The sequence below is a fragment of the Ambystoma mexicanum genome, chromosome 4p (genome assembly GCF_040938575.1).
Source record: "Ambystoma mexicanum isolate Mex_15411 chromosome 4p, UKY_AmexF1_1, whole genome shotgun sequence".
Lineage (NCBI taxonomy): Eukaryota > Metazoa > Chordata > Amphibia > Caudata > Ambystomatidae > Ambystoma > Ambystoma mexicanum.
In genome coordinates this window covers 1,157,573,612-1,157,592,747 of record NC_090927.1, presented here as the reverse complement: position 1 = coordinate 1,157,592,747, position 19,136 = coordinate 1,157,573,612, and the positions used below count along the sequence as shown (strand labels likewise).

General features: G+C 43.8%; 1 protein-coding gene across 11 annotated transcripts in view; it reads left to right on the top strand.

Annotated features, from left to right (window-relative positions):
• The window catches only part of MAP7 (microtubule associated protein 7), a 1,989,984-nt gene that overhangs the window by 455,995 nt on the left and 1,514,853 nt on the right, over positions 1–19,136 (top strand). For all 11 annotated transcript variants that reach the window (XM_069606765.1, XM_069606764.1, XM_069606762.1 and 8 more), the window contains one exon: positions 4,153–4,230. In XM_069606765.1, coding sequence (XP_069462866.1) covers positions 4,153–4,230 — 78 coding nt within the window. The remainder of the gene's footprint in view (positions 1–4,152; positions 4,231–19,136) is intronic.

The window sequence follows — 19,136 nt, the reverse complement described above, 5'->3', positions numbered from 1 at the left end:
GCCTGGAAGGGGCTGGTGGTACACATGAAATCATTGATTTCATCTGTTATCTCCTTGTTCTCCTCCCAGGTCCTTTATTCCTCTGCATCCAGCCACCCTATTTCCATGGGTTCTGCTGTTTTTTTGGAGCAGACTCTGGAAAATGCACCTTTACTCCACACGAAAAACAGGTAGGCTGTATGGGAGAAATCGGTATTGCTGTGGTAGTCGAGACCTCTGTTATCCCATTTGGTATGGCAAGGGTTCTGGTTAATGTCTTTCTTAGTCCCTCTTCCTTCCTTTTCATGAGAACGGGAGGTCACATTTCTCTTTGTGGAGAGGGGAGGGTTCCTTAACCGTCCTATGCTGGGGTTAGGGGGTGTTATTAGCTGGCATTTAAAAAGAAATTGGAAAGCCTCATAGTGAGCCCGGCAGTCTGTGTGGCTGACTCCAAAGAAGGCTGATCATTTTGTTAGACACCCCGTTTGAGAGGCGTAGGTATGAAGTTGGTTAACTGCTCTGGTGTTAAGGTTTCCAAGACCTCCAGTAGACTCTTTTTTCCCCAACCATTGGCTAATTAAGATTTGAATTATTTTAGCCAATTGCATAGGTTTTTCACTGGGGAGAAATTGAATGGTTCTCAGCTTTTCTTGAAAAAACGATTCTGCCTGCCCTACTTTAATCAAGCAGGACTTTTTGATCTTGTTAAAAGGGTAATTCCAGTGGCATTGATGATGTGATAGGCCAACTGTAATCCCTCCCATCCCCTTAGCATAGGGGCCAAATAACCTGTTTTGAGGGTATCATCCCACTAAAATTGGGTAGCTAACCTTTCAAAGTTTATAAAAAGGCACCCAAGTCTTCCCTTTTGTGATAGGGCTGCAACACCCCATGAGGAAGGGGGCGCCTACCCAGGGCTCTACCTAGTCTGTTGAGTGGCTCTTGGTGTCTGATCAGCTCACACCTGGCTATCAATGATCCTCTCTAAAAGGGGCACCAGAGATCAGGGAGTAGCCATATTTAGTTTGGAGATCCCTTGTTCTAGGGCCCAGTGTTGTCAAAGAAAGTTCTGGGGAATAAGCCCTCTGAATAACCTTTTGCTCAAGTTCGTGGCTTACTTCAGAATACTTGAATTACTCAATCTTCACACAAGAGTAAGCTAGCACCAAGCAAAACACCATAAATAATTCCTAATATTATCCTTACATTGTTGCTAAACAAAATCAATTTGAAAACTTATTTTACTATAGATTCAAAATGAGCAGATAGGAATAGTAAAATAGTGTGACTTGAATTCCTGTGATTCAAATATTTCTAAAGTGTTCTGTTGGTGAATGCCATTACTAACACTTTTGTAAATTAATAATCCAGGAAGCGCTTCTTAATTTTTCAGAAATTACAATTACCAGCAGAGAATGAACCAGATTTACCACAAGTTAATTTTTTTCTTTTCTAGTCAACACATTTTGTTAACATTCCTACAGTTCATTAACGCTATGTTGGCTTTATCACTTAACAAATCACTGTACTTTCTCAGTAGAAATAGAGATAACCAGCGGTAAAAAGTATAAATTAAATGATGTTTTTATTTTTAATAACAAGACCTTCCACTTACAAATAGCAGTATACAGGTATACATTTACCCTACCATGATTCCACATCAGGAGTCCTAAGTGAAAACGACAAACTTGGAACTACAGTGTATCTACTGGTGGTTGAAAGGTTTCCAAATGTTTTCAAAGTAGACTTCCGTCTGGAAAGTTATTTCAAACGCTGAGGAATCTGGGGAAGGACCAACTAATCTAAAAGAATATTAAAGAAGGGAACTAATCTGCTCTTCTATTACTTTTCTTTACACAAAAGACAATTCTGTCTAGCCTCTCTCTAAACTACAGTGGACCGTCTTTTGGCAAATAGGTTTCCAGGACTGTCATTGTCTGGGTGCTGTGAAGAATCTTGTCTATTAATCCCTTCTCCCAAGAGGGGAGCCACCCCCTTTGAGGTTAGGGAGGTGAGCCCACTCAGAAAGACCCTTCCTAGGAGTCTGAGCAAGTGAGTCCTCACTGTGAGTCACTCCCCTGTTGGGGACAATTGCTCCCCTTTCTGCAAGGAACACCCTGTCCAGATAACATTATCCGCCTACATGGGAATCGAAAAGACTGTTACTTGGGGTTTGGATTCTCTAAATAGTGAAATGTCTTCAATCTCTTTGGCTTCAGGTAATGCTGGATCCCGCCTGAACTCCACAGTCAAAGAGGAAAGACGCACCCCTTTTGTTTGTGATCTCGTGCATAAGTCCACGAGGAACCTGAAAGCGGGAGAGAGAATCCTCTGCAGAGGCGAGCCTCTGACGGGGGGGGACATCTTCCAGGGGCAGAGCCAAGCTGCAGCACAGAGCCGACGGTAGCATGGAGAGCGAGCAAATCGCTAGCCGGATGCCAGAAGTCTGGCGTCCTAACCGACCAAGAAGCCAAGATCGAGAGGGAGACAGACGGTAAAGCAACAGTTTCAACTGGAAGCGCAACCACACGTAAGCCCTGGTGGGCCTGGGCCCCGTTAACTGATGCCAAGTACAGAAAGCATTGGAGGGATTGGCACCCCGATCTTCGCTTAAGAAGTGCAATAGCTGCCGGGCAGTGGAATGGAAGCAAACGTTCCTGAAGAGGTAATGCCACTGAGGGGTTCGAACAGAGGTATCAGAGGCCAGGAAAGCTACATGGGTTATGGGCGCTGAGAAAACCCGAACTGGCAGACACCCTACTGAGGCCAGCAAGCCTAGCAGTGGGCCAGAGGGCTTTGGGGAGCTCTGAAAAACCGAGACATTAATATTCAAGGCTGGGAAAGCCACAAGGATTACAAGAGCCAGCAAAATCCAAAATGGCAGATGTCACACTGAGGCCCGCTAAAGCAACCTGTCAGAAGGACTTTGGGGGCCCAGGGAGCACGAGACATAACAAGCAGAATGGTGGAGTTACTTTAAGAAAACTGTTTCGTCCTGGATAGAGGGAACCATATGGAATACATTTAAAGACTTACAATTTGACATACAGAACCTACAGAGAGGCTGGGGACTGGTGCTAAACTGGTTAACTTTAAAAAGCAATCCTTCTTGGAAAAGGGATCCCAGTATGGCGCCAAGCAGAGTACAAGAACCAAGACTCTTGCTCCAGACCCCTTTGCGTTTGATTTCCTAAATTGTAGGGTCACTTACCTAATTTGATTTGGACGAAGGACTATTTCTTTTGGACTTTGACAATCACCCTTACTTTCAGCTCATTAGGCATGGGATTCCCCTCATAGTGGCAGGGCTAGATGGGGTGTTTTCTTTTAATTTAAATAAACACCCTTGAAAATGTCACAACTTAGTCTGACTCCTTCTGGTTCGCCACAGTGCCTTGTATAGAATATTAGATTACATAAAGGCATTGATTCCTCTTTTGTGCATTCAAGATCCCACTGAAAGGACCAATACTGCTTCTTTAGCTTTCCAGCATGTGTTTTTAGTGATCTGGTCACATGGGCTCATTCCCATGTTTTCTGGAACAAACGTTCTCTCCAGATCACAACTTTTCTTTGGCCAAGTCCTCATGAAAGAAGTTGCTTAGTTTGGGCATATAAAAACTCCTGCCTCCCCTCACTCTTTTATTTAAATTCTCTTGTTTTTAAATGTTTGCACAAGTATGGTGGAACAGAGGCTGGATGTACTAGTATTTATAGCCAGGTAAGACTGATCGCTAACTGCGTCTTTGTCCACGTTCTCCTGTACAGACTAATAAATCATCCTGCCATGCTCAAGAATGTATAGCACAATGTTTGGTTCTCCCCAAAATTGTAGCGCGTTTTCATCGATAGCCCAGTTCACAATTGCTAATGAAAAAGAAAAAACAATTGCTTTATTTAATTACGTTTTTCTTATAAATGTGACCTTGTTTTAACCAATGAGCCCCGTGTTGGATTAATGTGTGGTGTTTTAAAAATCTGTAACATTTTTTTCAATGCTCTTCCCATTTAAATCCTTTAGAATGACTACCAAATTAAAGATTAGTGGCAGACCAAGCACTCATTATTCCTGACAGCCGCGTTTCTTTCTCTGTACAGCAAAGAAGTTACTTTCTTGGGTGTTTATTTCTTTCTTTTTAATATGAACTTTGCTTTTTTGCAACTTTTTTCTAGAGCTTCAGCCAATCCTAAAGGTTGATGACCGGCAACGGCTAGCAAGGGAACGGAGAGTAGAACATGAAAAGCAGATTGGTGAGTGGGTAATATTTGTCAACATTTGTTCACACCCATTGCATTTCATTATTGCCCAGAGGAATAGAAGTGGACCAATAAGGAACTGATAAGTACATCAGTCTTTAAACCTTACGGTCCACTGAATTATAGGCATGTCTAGTGTCAATTTAATTTTCTGCATTTCATTATAATATTTGAATTTCTTAATATTTGAAATGCTTTTTTAAATTCTATTAAACCATACTAGGAGTCTAGTCAAGGGTTTTTTAAGTTGGCTTTTAAGTGTTGGAATATTACTGTGGTAGGAGGTTCCTGTGCTTAAAAGAGAACATTAAAGAAGGTAAGTGTTTTGTTCTCAAACAGTTTTGTTTCTTGCACTATGAATTCATCCACATCTTTCCAGTTTCTATGCACATTTTAATATATTAAAATCGTAGTGCTGTTAGACTACTAAAGATCCTGGTGACCCTTAAAGTCACATTTATTGAAAGCCTACCTTCTTGGTGACTCATTTGTTTTATTGATCTTTGGAGGACGCTTGAATGCCTTTCTTTCCCAAAAAAAAGTCTAAATGTTACATATTTGGGAGCCTTTGGTTTCTCGTTAATGTTTTCTTTGTGACAGCCAGTAAAGCCAGAAACAAACGCTAAGGTATGAAGAGGGGCAGTATGAGGGGTGAGAAATGTGAGGCAGAAAACTTTGTGAAGGTTTTTCAAAATATGCCATTTTATTAACTCAAAAGGTTGGATACAAGCCTCACTATCTTTATCCTGATGAGGATTACCATGCCTAAAAGAAACTAAAGGAAACACTTACAAAATGTTTCTGTACCTCACACACACCAACATAAGGTAATATATGGCAGCACAACAGCAACAAATATAACAGTTACATTCACAACATAAGAACTGGTTCTCCTTCTAATCTGGGTGAATTTCCCTTCCCTAGACTGTAGCAGGCATTTGTTCAACAGTGCCAAAAAGGTTAAGGAAATCCTGTATCACTACAAAGTTCTTCTTCAGTTCCATTTGGTTCCAACTTGAGAATACAAAGTTCCAATTTGTATTTAAGCAACAATTCACAAGTGTTCAACAAAGTTTCTTCTTTTGACTTTTGACGAAGATCTTGAAACAACCTCTTTTCATCAGCATAAAATATTTCTTCACTTCCTTGGCTTAAAGAAAAAGTCTTTTGTCAGGATATTTCTGCACCAGTTCACAAAACCACTTGTTTGACATTTTTAAATACTTCTGCAGCAGTTCATACAACATTTGCTTCTATAATATTAATTTGTCAGGATGATTCTGCATTAATCCACAAAAACACTTCAGTGGTTCTCCAACAGGATTTTCAACCCCACCACAGTACTGCAATGGCTTTCATCTGGTCCACTCACCTGCCAGGCCTACTAGAACAACCCTTTCTGCTCTGGTGTACTCTCCTGCCAGAACAGTTCAAAATACTACACGTTCTCTGACCTGGTGTACTCCCCTGCCAGGCCAGAATAAACGAATACTTGTAAGTGCGTTTGTGGTAAAGGTTAAACTCAGATTAGCAATGTCTTTTGCTTCACAACACCAAATATAAGAAACTCTTCAAGGGTACCAAGAACCACACTGATGCTGTTTATTACACCTGTGTTGCTGCGACACCCTCTGCAAGTTATTCTACACTCCCTCTGAATCTCTTCCTTCATAAAGCCACCCTTCTTGCCACTCTTGTTTTTCCCCTTTAGCTTTAACTAATTGCTGATGAGGATTCCCTTTCACTTCTTTGGCTTTGGCAATGTGGGTTTAAGCCATTTTCTCTTGAGACCTCTTTTCCAAATGGACAATACTTGTATTTGTATTTTTTTATTTATAACGCGCAAACCAGCCGGCCCGGAGGCATCAGGGCGCAATTTGTACAGGTTACAGGAGAAAAGAGCATATATACAGACAAAGAGCAGAAATTACATTGAAAGAGATATTAACAGAGTTTCTATTTACAATAATAGAGAAGTTACAGTGCAGCTACGGCTTAACAGTGGATATGCCAGGAAAGAATCGTACCAGATGTCGGCGGTCAAGGATAAGTCAGCGAGAGGCAAGAACATGTCTTAATGCTGGTCAAAAAGCCAGGATTTGGTTTTAGCCTTGAATGTGTTGAATGAAACTTCGGCTCTGATTGTAGCGGGGAGGGAGTTCCATAGTTTGGAGACTAAGACAGGGAAGCTAGTACCCCCCGCTTTTTGGAGTTTAAACCTTGGGATTGATAGACAATGAGTCTGGGCAGTTCTTAGAGGTCGGGAGGGCGAGTGACGAGACAATCGACTGCAGAGGTAGATGGGGGGGCATTATTAGCCAGGCATTTGTGCGTGAGGGCCAATGTTTTTATTGAAATTCTCTGCTTGACAGGTAGCCACTTTAAGTTGGTTCTAGATTCTGAGAAGTGGTGGTTACGGGGATGTTTAGGGCGGCACGTACGGCATTGTTCTGGGAGGTTTGAAGTTTATTCAGGTTCTCTTGGCTGGTACCTAAGTAAAGAGCACTGCAATAATCAATTTTGGCCATAATGAGTGTTCTAGCTAGTGTGACACTGTTAGTGGTGGTGAGAAACGGTCTGCAAGCTGCAATAAGTTTGCATGTGTAACCCGAAGCAGATCTGACTGCATTTATTTGTCGGGATAATGATAGAGTGGCGTCGAGGTAGAAACCTAACGTTTTGGTATCTTTTGAGACTCGTATGATGTTACCGTCTATAGTGAATGAGTGATAGGACGGCTCTAGTTTGCTCAGGCGTTGTGCGGTGCCCATGATCAGGAGCTCCGTCTTGTCGTCATTCAGGCATAGCTGGTGTTGGGCCATCCAGGCTTGGATGACCAGATAGACGTCGTTGAGGGCCGTGGTGTCAGCTAGATAATCACCAGTGATGGGGATGAGTATCTGGGTGTCGTCCGCATAGTTAGTGTAGGAGACACCCAGATAGTCAAGCACATCAAAGAGTGGTTTCGTAAAGATGTTGTAAAGTGTAGGTGACACACAGATCCCTGGGGTACGCCGCAGTGAATCGGGGAGGGGTCCGCGGCTGCGGATGGGTCAAAGAGCCTCATAGATCTATTGCTCAGGAAGGATTTGATCCAGGCCACAGCAGATGACGAGAAGTTGGCGGCAGAGTGGAGGTGCCTACATAGGATACGGTGGTTGACCAAATCAAATGCGGCGGAGAGGTCAAGCAGTAGTAGCATTGCAAGTTTGCCCTTCTCCTTCAATACCTCGATTTGGGTCTTTAGGTCTATTAGAGCAGTTTCCGTCCCATGTCTGGGACGAAATCTAGCTTGTCGAAGGCCTAGCAGATTGTTAGATTCCAAGTAATCTTGAATCTGAAGGTATGCTGCGCGGTCTAAGATTTTAAGCAAAAACAGTACCGTGGTGATTGGTCGGAAGTTAGTAGGCATGCTAGGATCAAGGGATGGTTTTTTGAGCAATGGGATCACCCAGGCGTCCTTAAGGTTGTCCGGGACAATACCTGTTTGAAACGAGGAATTGATGAAGGCCGTAATGAAAGGGGCCAAATCATGTGCAGAGTCCTTAATGATAGGGGCTGGACAAGGGTCACCTTGGCAGTTGGATGGTTTGATTCTCAAGATGATATTTTCTACCTTCGTAATGGTGATCGGAGAGAAGGCAAATGGTATGATGTTAGCGGTATCTGGAAGGGGGGCCCTAGCAGGGGAGAGTGAGCGGTTGTCGAGCTTCAGGCAGTTCTGCTTGTCCTTAATTTTAGATTGTAGCATCGAGATTTTATTTAGTAAGGCTGCTTGAATGTTAGCACACCATTTACTGTCTTTCGTGCAAGTGTCTGGGGAGGGCGACTGGGGTTTCTAACTCTTTTAGGATTCTGAAGAGTTCCTTTGTATTTGAGTCAGCGTGCAGGATGAGATTGTTAAGAGATTCTTTTTTAGCAGTGATGATGGCGTCTTTGTATGTGAGTGAGGCGAGAAGGAAGCCATCTTGATGCTCATCCGAAGGGTGGCTTTTCCATCGGTTTTCCGCACAGCGTTTAGCTTTGCGGAGCAATCTTAACTGTGGGGTGAACCATGAGTTATGATGTGCTTGTGGTTTCGCCTTCCTAAGTTTGATAGGTGCTATGGAATCTATGGCCGTAAGCATAGTTTGGTTATAAGTGTCTGCTAGGGAGGTAGGATCAAAACCGGTGTTAGTGGCCGCGTTGAGGTCAGGGAGTAACAGAGGGAGGAGTTTTTCCTTGGTTACACCCTTTTTACTTCTAGTGGGGAGTGCTGGGGCTATCAGTGTTGGAGATTGTGGGGTTGCTTCAATATTAAAAGTTATGATGTGATGGTCAGACCATAAGCAGGGCGTGTTGTCAAGAACCTTGATATTGCAGTTAGAACCAGCTAGCCAGTCAAGGGTTCTGCCTTTGATATGGGTAGGTTCTTGAATGTACAAGGTAAGGCCGAGGTCAGTTAGAACATTCTCCAGATCTAACGCCGCAGGATCTTTAGTGTCACCAAGACCTAAGTTAAGGTCGCCTAGAATGATGGTTTGTGAATTGTTTTTAGTTTTGTCTAGGAGGAGAGTAGATATTTCACTGACAAAGGTCGGTGCCGGACCTGGGGGCCTATAAATAAGGTGGAGGGTGGCTGTTTGGTTAGGCGTTAGTGCTAGTTTGACTGACAACGACTCGGCTGATTCAAGTTTGAAGTCGGATGCCACTCTTAAGTCAAGGGAGTTCTTGTGGATGAAGGCCACGCCGCCACCTCTGTGATGGGTAGTAGTTCGGTCACAACGCGTGATGTTGTAGTTGGGCGGTAAAGCCAATGATAGTAAGGGGCCAGATGCAGCATGTAACCACGTTTCCGATATAGCGAGGAAGTCGAGGTCAGGGGTGGTAATGAGGTCAGTAATGGCTAGAGCGTGTGCTGTGAGGGATCTAGCGTTGATAAGGGCACCCTTCAACACAGGCAGTTTAATCCCTGGTTTGGTTGTATTACAAGTGGTGGTGGATGAAGGTGATCCAGGTGGAGTGTATGTAGTTTGCTTGGAGGCGTTGTTGCGGGAGTGTCGTAGGCGGAGTCTAGTGCCTAGTCTCTTGTTTCTAAGGAGGAGGGGGCACGGTTGGTTGGGTGTGGGTTTTCTGGCGAAGTGTTCAAGGCACACAGCTGGGTCATTAAGGTATTGGTTGATAAGGTTGCTAGAGTAATGTGGGCCTACGGTGGTTACTGTAGGGCTCATTATGGGAGTCAGTCTCAATTGGCAATGCCTGGTGGTGAGAGTTTGGGTGGGCCAGACTATTGGGAGGCTGATCTGATTAACCCAAAGGGGGAGTATTATGGCAGTGGGTAACTGAGTGGCTAAGGCAACCCGTAAGGCTAGGGTGTAGTAAAGTGGAAGGAGCACACTGACGTGCATTGATGGTTCTGATAGTTACCTGAGTGAGATACCTCCGAGATCTTTCACTTGTTAACACTGAGATTCTCAACTGCCTTATTTTGGCTTGGGCAGTTGAGGTTCTTTCTTAATTGCTTGGTTATATTTCTCTTTTGGCTTTGGCAATGATAGTTCATCTCTTCTACAAATATTGTCCTTTCTGGTTGCTGGCTCTTGTTATGCCCTACAATGTCATAATCGCACTCCTCTGGTATGATAATCAGGTTCTTATTCTGCCATCTGCGTCTCTTTAAATCAGCTTGGTTCATGACAGAAGAATGAACCTGCTTTACATTAGTTCAGTATTCAAAAGGTTTCTTCTCTTTATCGTTACTTTCTTACAGTTCATAGGACTAAAGTTTAGATTCCTAGACTTGGCCAGCGGCACTTACGGAGCGCTCTGGGGTCACAATATAACAGTGAACTCACCGGGTCTAGCGTGCGCGTCAGTTTGCCTCGCCGCCTCCTTGCTTCGGTTTCTCTGTGCAGCGATCTAGATCTCGCCTGCCCTCCGTGCTGGGATGATGGTGGGAAAAACTGCAAAATGGTGAACTTTAGCTGCGCAACCTCTGCAGCTGAAAACTAGAGTATAGGAGACCCTCTCAGGACTGGCATTTACTTCACATGCCTCTGTGGTCCCGGTGTCTCGGCTCACAACTGAGTTCTGCTTCTGCTGCCACGTAGAGGTAGGAAAACTTCTTCACCTGCTCTGCTCCACCTTCTTCTCCACTTTCTACTCCATGGCCTGCACGTGAGGGGGGCTTTTTATGCCGCCCAGTCTCCCTCAAGTGTGGGCCATTATTCCTAATTGTCTGCAACTTGCAGTCTTGTGCCTGGCAGGCCTCTTCTTCATTCCAGTATTTTGGGAAGTATGGGACTTGAAGTCCACAATGTCAAATTCAGCTTTGTCCATGAATTTCTCACCACCAAATGTATTAGTGTACATAATCCCCAAAGGAGTACCATAGGGATTCTATAAAGCATTTAATTTTAAACATGAATTGGGGTTCTCAAGAATTAAGTTGGCAACACTTATTTCTCAGGGACTCATAGGAGCTTCCATTTCTATTAATGTCAAAGGGCTTTTCTTACTCCTAATGCATGACAAGTTATCACCCCCATTCTGACAGTCAGTTTGAGAAAATAAAAGCTCTCTGACAGCAAGCCATTACATATTCTGGCATCAGGAATATTCCCTTCCTTGAAGAAGGCAAATACTGTGTCTCATCCCACGAAGTCCTCCTGTACCCCTGGGGCCCTTCTCTTCCCAGGTGATCCTTCGGGCTAACCCCAGCCCCACGGTCAGGATCAGGAAGTGTCTGCCTTTCCCTGCCATCTGGGAGGAGACTTTAGGTGATGTTTTTTTGAAGACTCTGTAGGATTCATCACAGTAGGTTAGTACTCTCGTATAGAAACAACCCCAGGGATAAACATTTCAAGTAAAGCTGCTAGTCGGACTTAAAAATTCACTTTTCACCTTAATTATAGAAATACACATAGCACACATTATTATTCATCAAGAGTACATTTTCACTAGCCAGTGGCAAGTGTACAATTTGCACCCTGAGCTACACAAATCCCTCAGCATGTTCCAACCTTCTCCAAACTCAGGACAGTGGTCCTTCACACATCAGAAAAACAGAGGTGATGGCTGGAAGGTTTTGAATTAATCATTACCTCTGGCATTGCTCTGGGCAACCCTTCAGACCATCGTTGTTTGCCTGCCAAGCCATTACAAACGGTGAAAGACCATATGTAAATCAGGCTTGTTTCAACCCCAAAAGGGCCAGTCCAGCCCTAACTGCTAGGTCATGGCTGGGCAGGCGAAGAACATTGGTCTGTAGGGTTTCCCAGAGCAATGGCAGAGGTTAGGATGAATTCCTAACCTTCCAGCCATCACCACTATTGTTTTGCGCAAGTCACCCCGAGTGGGACGGATATGCCCAGACCTGGGTCCCATGCCTGCTGGGGACTAGAGACCCCAGCTACTCCTTATTCATGAGGCCCAACAAGGCTGAAGCATGTTTGGGGATGCTTGTGGTCTCGTGCAGAAGGGATGTGACCAAGCAGTTCGGGCTGGACTGCCCCTTTTGGGGTGGGACCAAGCCGGATTTGCATATGGTCTGCCCTTTTGTATGGCTTGGCAGGCAAAGAACAATGGTCTGGAGGGTTGCCCAGAGCAATGCCAAAGGTTAGGAAAAACCTTCCAGCCATCACCTCTTTTGGTTTTGCTTTGAGTCAACAGGCCATGCCATTATTTGTTCATGCCGTTTTTCGGAATTACAAAGTGCAAGATTCAAGGCTCCTTTTGTGAAATTTGTGATGTTCTTTAGGATCGGTCTTATTTTAGATCTTGTTAATGAACTACAGAAGTGTTCAAAGTTGAGACTGCTTGCTCTGGGGCATAATAAATCTGTTTTTATTGCCCATCTGCATTTCCCAGTGTGAACCCAGTACTGCCAATGTTTATTGTAAAAAGGCATGCTTACAGAGATGAACCATATCAGGTGATGATTAACAAAGGCAATCTGTAGTTGACAAATGTTGCTGAGCCATTGGTGTTGAATTAAAGCTATTTGTCACTTTAAAATGAGAGAGAGAGAGACAGAGAGAGAGAGACAGAGACGGAGAGAGAGAGAGAGAGAGAGAGAGAGAGAGAGAGAGAGAGAGACAGAGAGACACGGACAGACAGACACGGACAGACAGACACGGACAGACAGACACGGACAGACAGACACGGACAGACAGACACGGACAGACAGACACGGACAGACAGACACGGACAGACAGACAGACACAGATAGACACAGACACACACAGACACAGACAGACACGGACACGGACACGGACACGGACACGGACACGGACACGGACACGGACACGGACACGGACACGGACACGGACACAGACAGACACAGACACAGATAGACACAGACACAGATAGACACAGACACTGTTGGTAACTTGAGCGGCAGCTGACACGAACAGCGTGAAGGAGATTGAGCGAAGCTCACCGATTGATGGCCTTAAACAGCTGAAGCTGCATGGAGCAGAAGAAGGCAAAGTAAGGGCTAACCTGCTAACAGGACGCATGCCGAGTTAGCGGACCGAAAAGGAAGGAGAAGGAAAGACTGGAGAAACACCAAAGCCGCCTGGTTAGCCCAGGGAAAGTGAAGGGGTCATCAGAGGGCGTGATGGTGAATGGTGCGTCGCACTAACAACGCAAGAGAGTCAAAGTGATACCATTAAAGAGACTGATACGGATGCAAGCAATATTAAGACAGGATCAGCAACCCAATATTTCAGAAGAGGAATTATTATAAATGCAAACTTTGCTGAGAAAGGGTCTGTGACCCAATATTGAAAAAGCATTAGGTGGATGAAAGGGAGTATGATTGGAGAATGGAAAAGCCCTGACAGGAGAGTAAACCAGCAGTGGAAAGAGAAGTGAACTTGAATTTGTGAAACAGTAGTTTGGCATCCTGTCAGGAGAGTAAACCAGGAGTCCGAAGGAAAGTAAACCTGAAATTGTCGAACCGTGACAAACTGATATAAAAGGGAAGAATCTTCCCCCTTTTAAGGATCAATGAGAATGTCGCCTTTAGCCTGGCAGGAAAGTACGCCAGGTAGCTAAAGAGGCTAATGGAAGTACAAAGTGTGAGAAACTGAACATTTAAGAGAATTTTATATTTAAAGGAAGCGCAAGGCAAGACTCATCCACCTTGAACAGTCTTAAACTGTGTTAAGTGAAATAGATGGATCAAGGGAAAGGAGTGTTTTCCTTATAAGCTGTGCAAAGATAAGAAGTGAAGAAACTCAAGGGAGCGGTACCCCTCTACCACCCACCCCCTGCTTTAAACAGAAAAGGAAAATATTGGACGGCAAGCAAAAGGCAGGAGGGAACCCCCTACTTACTTATGCAGTGAAATATTGTTGATCTATATCCGGAGGTACCGGATAAACAGTGAAAGACCAGAAGGAAACATACAGGACGGGAGGATCCCTTTCTCTAGTGGAACTTAATTCATTTTTTTCTGCAATTTAAGACTTTGTATTTGGGAATTCTGAAACTAGGCTCTAAGTGTACAGTCTACAGTAATCCCTATGTACACATTGTATGGAGTTAGAGTGTAAGGATCAGTTTAGGGTTTTTGGACACAAGATGGAGGACACCCTTTTGTTTAACATCCTGACACAGACGATCCTTCGTTTTGTTGAGGCTGGGAAACCCCTTGTAGGATTAGGGATAGATAGGATTTCCCCCAACCCTATTATTATTTTGATAAATGAGTCCTGTTCCATACTGAAAAGGTTACTGTGTCTGAGTCTTACTCTTGATCCCTTACAGCTGACATTGTATAAACAAAATAATCCTATGCAGTTTTAAAATGCTCCATAGTAACGAAACATGGCAATGTGAAAATATCAAATTCGTCACTAATAGGCTTCAATTTTGCTTGAAGATTGTTATTGTCAGTGCCTTGTGGATGGAAAAATGAATGCATACATAGGAATGCTATTCATGCCAATGATTGGTTTATTTGACAATAGTGCATGTTTAAATACCATCAAGTTTGTTTGAAGTCTCATAACATAGATGCCAGGAAAGAAGCTTTATGGTGGCACTAATTCACTGAAATGGATACTTCACCTGAATTAATTGTGAACAGTATGCTCTTTCAATTTGTTTAATGTAAAGTGGCTTCATAAAGTGTACCTCTGGCACCTTGATGTCTGTGTGGTCCTGCAAGAAATGAGGCTGTGTGGTAGGTTATTAGTGGGATAGAGAAGGTAGATGCATATTTTGTGGTGGTGTTAGGTATATGCTGGAAGTACCAGAGACCAGGGTGCCAGTGTGATGGTTAGTGGTTTGTGGCATTGACACTTGGGTCTGTGTTTCATCTGGATGGGGAAATCCAAGATCATCAAATAGATGTTAGCGCTGCAGGACCAAGTTAGCTACTGGCCTGGGTGTGTGCAATAGAACTAGAGATGTGAGCAGTAACATTTCTCTTAGTATGGTATTTTGTAGGTGGATCGCTACCATTAGTGAAGGTTAGCTGTGAGAGTAGTGTAAGGTGGTAGGAGAAGCAGATGTGTGCGTGTTAGTGGGATATGTGAGAAACCTGAGGGTATTCTCACTGCTACTCCCCCTGGATCACCTTCTCAGATGGCTAGCGATAGGCCATTGCATTTTGGATCCTGACCCTGGGGCTGGAGAAGTGAGGGAGGATCACTTGGGTGAAGGGTCTTTGAGGATTGGGAATGGGATTCCCTCAGGCGGGATATGGTTATCCCCCTTTCCCTATGGAAGACCAACCTAGCCCTCCTCCGGCCTTTATGGGCTATTGTGGGACCTTTCCCCTCATTTCCCCATATTCAACCTTTGATAGTACTGGGATAAGGAAGAAATGACTAAGAGTAATGAACACAAAACCTTCCTTTTACCACTCTAGTACTGGGACGAAGAAGAGGCCTGCAGAGTACTTCCAAGGTCAGGCATGTCCCTTTAATCACATACGGGCGGATCCAATTGGGAATTAACCAATCTGTCAAGTGGTTGCAGGTGTATAAAGTGAGACCAGAGCAACAGGGACACCAGTTGCAAACCTGTGTCATGAAGGGGCAGCCGTGGTGGGACCTCTGAAGGAGCCAGGACGCCGGCCAAGACCATAGAGCTTGTAGAGCCCAAGTGGGCTGTGCAGTTGCCACCAGTGTGGGAGCCTCCGGATTAGAAAGTGAGCAGATGGAGCTAGTAAGAAGAAAGAGAACGCTGTCCGCGTCTATGCAGGAACACTGGAATTGCCGGTGTGCAGAAGACATCACCCGGCATGTGAGCGGGGCTCGAGAGGAAGCAGAAAGCAGCGGGAGACACCGGAAAGGAATGCTAAGAACCGACGGGTGTCAGAGGAAGATCCTCCAAGCCAGATCGATTCTAGCAGACCGCATGGAGGTAAAGTTATACCGAACTGAATACAAACTTGAAATAAAGCTGACCTATGCATGCATATTGAATACTGAATCGAATACAAACTTGAAACTAAGTTAATTTATACCTATTGCGTACCGAACTGAATGAAAATTACCAACTAATCAGGATTAGGCATAATAATTATCAAACTAAACGAAACCTTGAAAATTCAGCATTCGGAACACTAAATCAAAATAAAACTTTATGGGAAAAGCAAGTAACCGATGAAAGCTAAAACAGGAAAGTACCCAGGTGAAAGTAGCCTACGGAAAAAGAGCGTAAGTGTCAAAGTGTAACAGAAAGTCGGGCATGGATCAGACCACCATGAAGTGAACTTTTATGAATGGCTACAATGCGACAAGGCCAAAGTCTAGCAAGAGATGTATGACATATTATGGCAAGGCCAAGAGGCGCACCAGGAGAACACAAGAAAGTTGTAGAACCGCCAATACCACAAGTAGGCCGACAAAGAGAAACTAAGTGAATGCTGGTGAGCAAGGGATCCTGGTTGCGCGATCTGTGGTGGGTGGACCGTGTGGTCTGACAACTATGCCTAGACCAGTGAGCCCTAAATTGTGAAAACCAAAGACATTGTAAAATACAACTAAGGAGAAGCACTGTAAGCAAACTGGTAATGCCATTCAGAAGGAGAGTCAGGTTAACCAAAAAGTTGTTTTGAACTTTAGTTGTTGCATTAAGGTCCTGGGGAAGGGAACCCTGAGACATGACGAGCTGCAAATGCTATCTTGATGATAGAGCCTCAAGACCGGTTTATTTTGAATTGTATTGCTTGGATCTTGGGGAAGGGAACCCTGAGGATTGTGTGGAACTATATTGCCTTGAACTGGAGGAAGGTAATCGTGAGACTTTGTGAAACTGTTTTGAACTTGGGGAAGGGGAGCTGAAGAAGAAGCTAGAGCTGGAAGAAGCACAGAACTTTGTGTTGATCACTATTTCTTTAGTTCTTGACATCCCTAGACATTGTTTAGCTTTAGTTGTGAGGGCAAGGATATGATTTGGACACAGACAGAATTTTAAGTTGAACTCTTTGACTCAAACTTTCCTTAGTTTTGTTCAGGTAGAGAATTTAGTTAGGCCTTTAACCATCTTGACATTTGATTTGATAAACTATTTTATTTTGAACTTTAATCTGTTGTCTGTGTCTTGCTTCATGATGCCTTCACAGATAGGAGAGGGGATTTAGCAAGGGCTACCGTTCTAGGCAGGCATTCACTTTTCTTGGATCCAGTTTGTTTTTAAACAGACGTATCTGTTTTTGTTGAGCTGTTGGCCATACAGATAGTTATTATTTTTATGCTTCCGTTTGATTGGACTCATTTGGGTAGTTATCCTACCCCCAATCTCCTGAATTCCTTGGCTGAGACTTTGGGCTTGAGAGTGTGGCTTGTTGGTGTAAGTAAGGGAACAGGTCTTGTCTAATTTGTCCTGGTTTATTATTATTTTCGTCTTCTTTGGCTGTCTGTGGGTCCAGGGATGGGGTATTTATTCATGATTTAGACCTTAGTGGTTGGATGTCAATGTGTTGTCTTGATTAAAGCTGGTCGATGTTTCCGATATCAGGATGTAAATTGGTTCGGAGTTTGTCTATTGTCAATGCAGTTTTTACGGGTGCCAGTTTAGTCAGTTGAATAGCCAGATTAAATGGGATTGTTTGAAGGCTAGGTGGTTTTCCTCTGTGTGCAGCTATTTGGGGATAGAGTTCCATAGCTTGCTTGAGCAGATAAGAAGAATACACCTGTGCAGTGCTTCCAATTGAACCCTGGCACTATCACTAAGGCAGCCTTACTGGATTTGAATGCTCTGACTTACTTGAATGAATGTTTTTGAGGTGTATTTCGGGCCCCTGCCTTAGGAGAACTAGGTGATGCATACAGTTTTGAATTGTATCCTACGTTTCAGCGGCATCCAGTAGAGCGCTTGGAAGGCTTGGGTGATTTTTGTATCTTTAGAGTCTCACAAAGAGTATGACTAACACATCTTTGGCTCATTTTAGTCTGTTCAGCAATTAATCTGGGAGCCCCAGGTAGATGCTGCTAGTATAGTCTAGTTTGGAGAGTGCAACTGTGATGACTGCCGTGGTTCTGTGCTGTAAGGTAATTGGGGACAGTGACACAGATGAAGGATGCACGGTGTAGTAAAGCAGAGCAGAGACATACATGACAACAGTTGATGTCTTAAAAAAAAAATGCAACACTTGGTTAAGAAAGTGGTTGGACCAATGCCTACAGATACTAGGAAAATATCTATAACTAAAGAGGTTGTTTCAAAAGGAAACTGCCAGGGTGGGGCAACACAAAATGTGGTTTGCTCCTGGTGTTCCTCCCCTCCCAAAATCCGAGTCCAAACAAAGTTGTTAACCTAAACGTATGAGTCCTTGTTCCTCCAGGGGCACCCTATACTACAAAAGAATGTCCAGCGCACCGTCCTAAGCTGTAATACAAATGTACCACCGGTTAACCAAGAACAAGCGTGTGCAACCTATTCCTAAATGTCCAGCCTGATCTAACTCAACAAAATAGAAGTTTTCTAGGGAATGCTCTTCAACGGGTAATCAGTCCTGACTCTGCGTTGGAATCTTGATTACATAATGCTACGCAATACCTCTCCCAGGTCTCAAACTTCAGCCTTCATAGATTTTTTGCCTCAGGTTTCATCTTCGCCATGTAGCTTTCTAGGTCTCTCCAAGCCCTTGGTTTTCTGCCTACACATGAGTACTCTCCAGACTTTTTTCCCACCATTCAAGTTGGCTCTCTCCAAGACATTTATTTTCTTGGCATTAATGGGTATTTCTCCCCACCTCGACATTCAGGGTCTTTTTCAACCAGGCAATATTATAGGTCCTTCATGCAAAGGGTCTCTTCACTTGTACGGCTTGAGGAAGCTCTTGGCCTTGCACTCTATTGATTCCACATTCTCTGGATCACCGATATCTAGAGCAGCGGAGTTACAATTGGCCACATAGGTACTACCTCTCCAGGTAGCACTTTTCTCATGTATCTAGGAATCTGTGGAAGCTCGCTGGCTTCCCCTCGGTCTCCCTCCCACTTTTTGGATTATCTATAAATGTCCATGGGCACGTAATGAGGCGATTGAGACTGCATACAAGCAGTTTTGCTGTAGTCAGAAGTGGGCAGACAGGAGGAGCCACTTTGTACTTCCTGGACAGATCTGTAGTTTGCCAGTGATGTGGCTTGTCCCCACATTTGTTCTTTCCATGTATATAGATGGCATGGCAAAAGAGATATGAAGCGTGGAGGCAGATGCCCCAAAATTGAATGGCTATCCAATTGGAGTATTGCTTTCTGAGAAAAATACCATATTAATTTCAAAAACCATAAGCAGAATCTGCAAACTCTTCTGTTTATTCCAGCATTTATGTAGCATACATGGTTTAGTGATGAATGTAAAAAAAATTAAACCAATTTTCTGCCTTAGAAGAAAACCAATAAATTGAACATGCAAGGCCAAGAAATTAAATCTAATCATTGCTTTTACTATTTGGA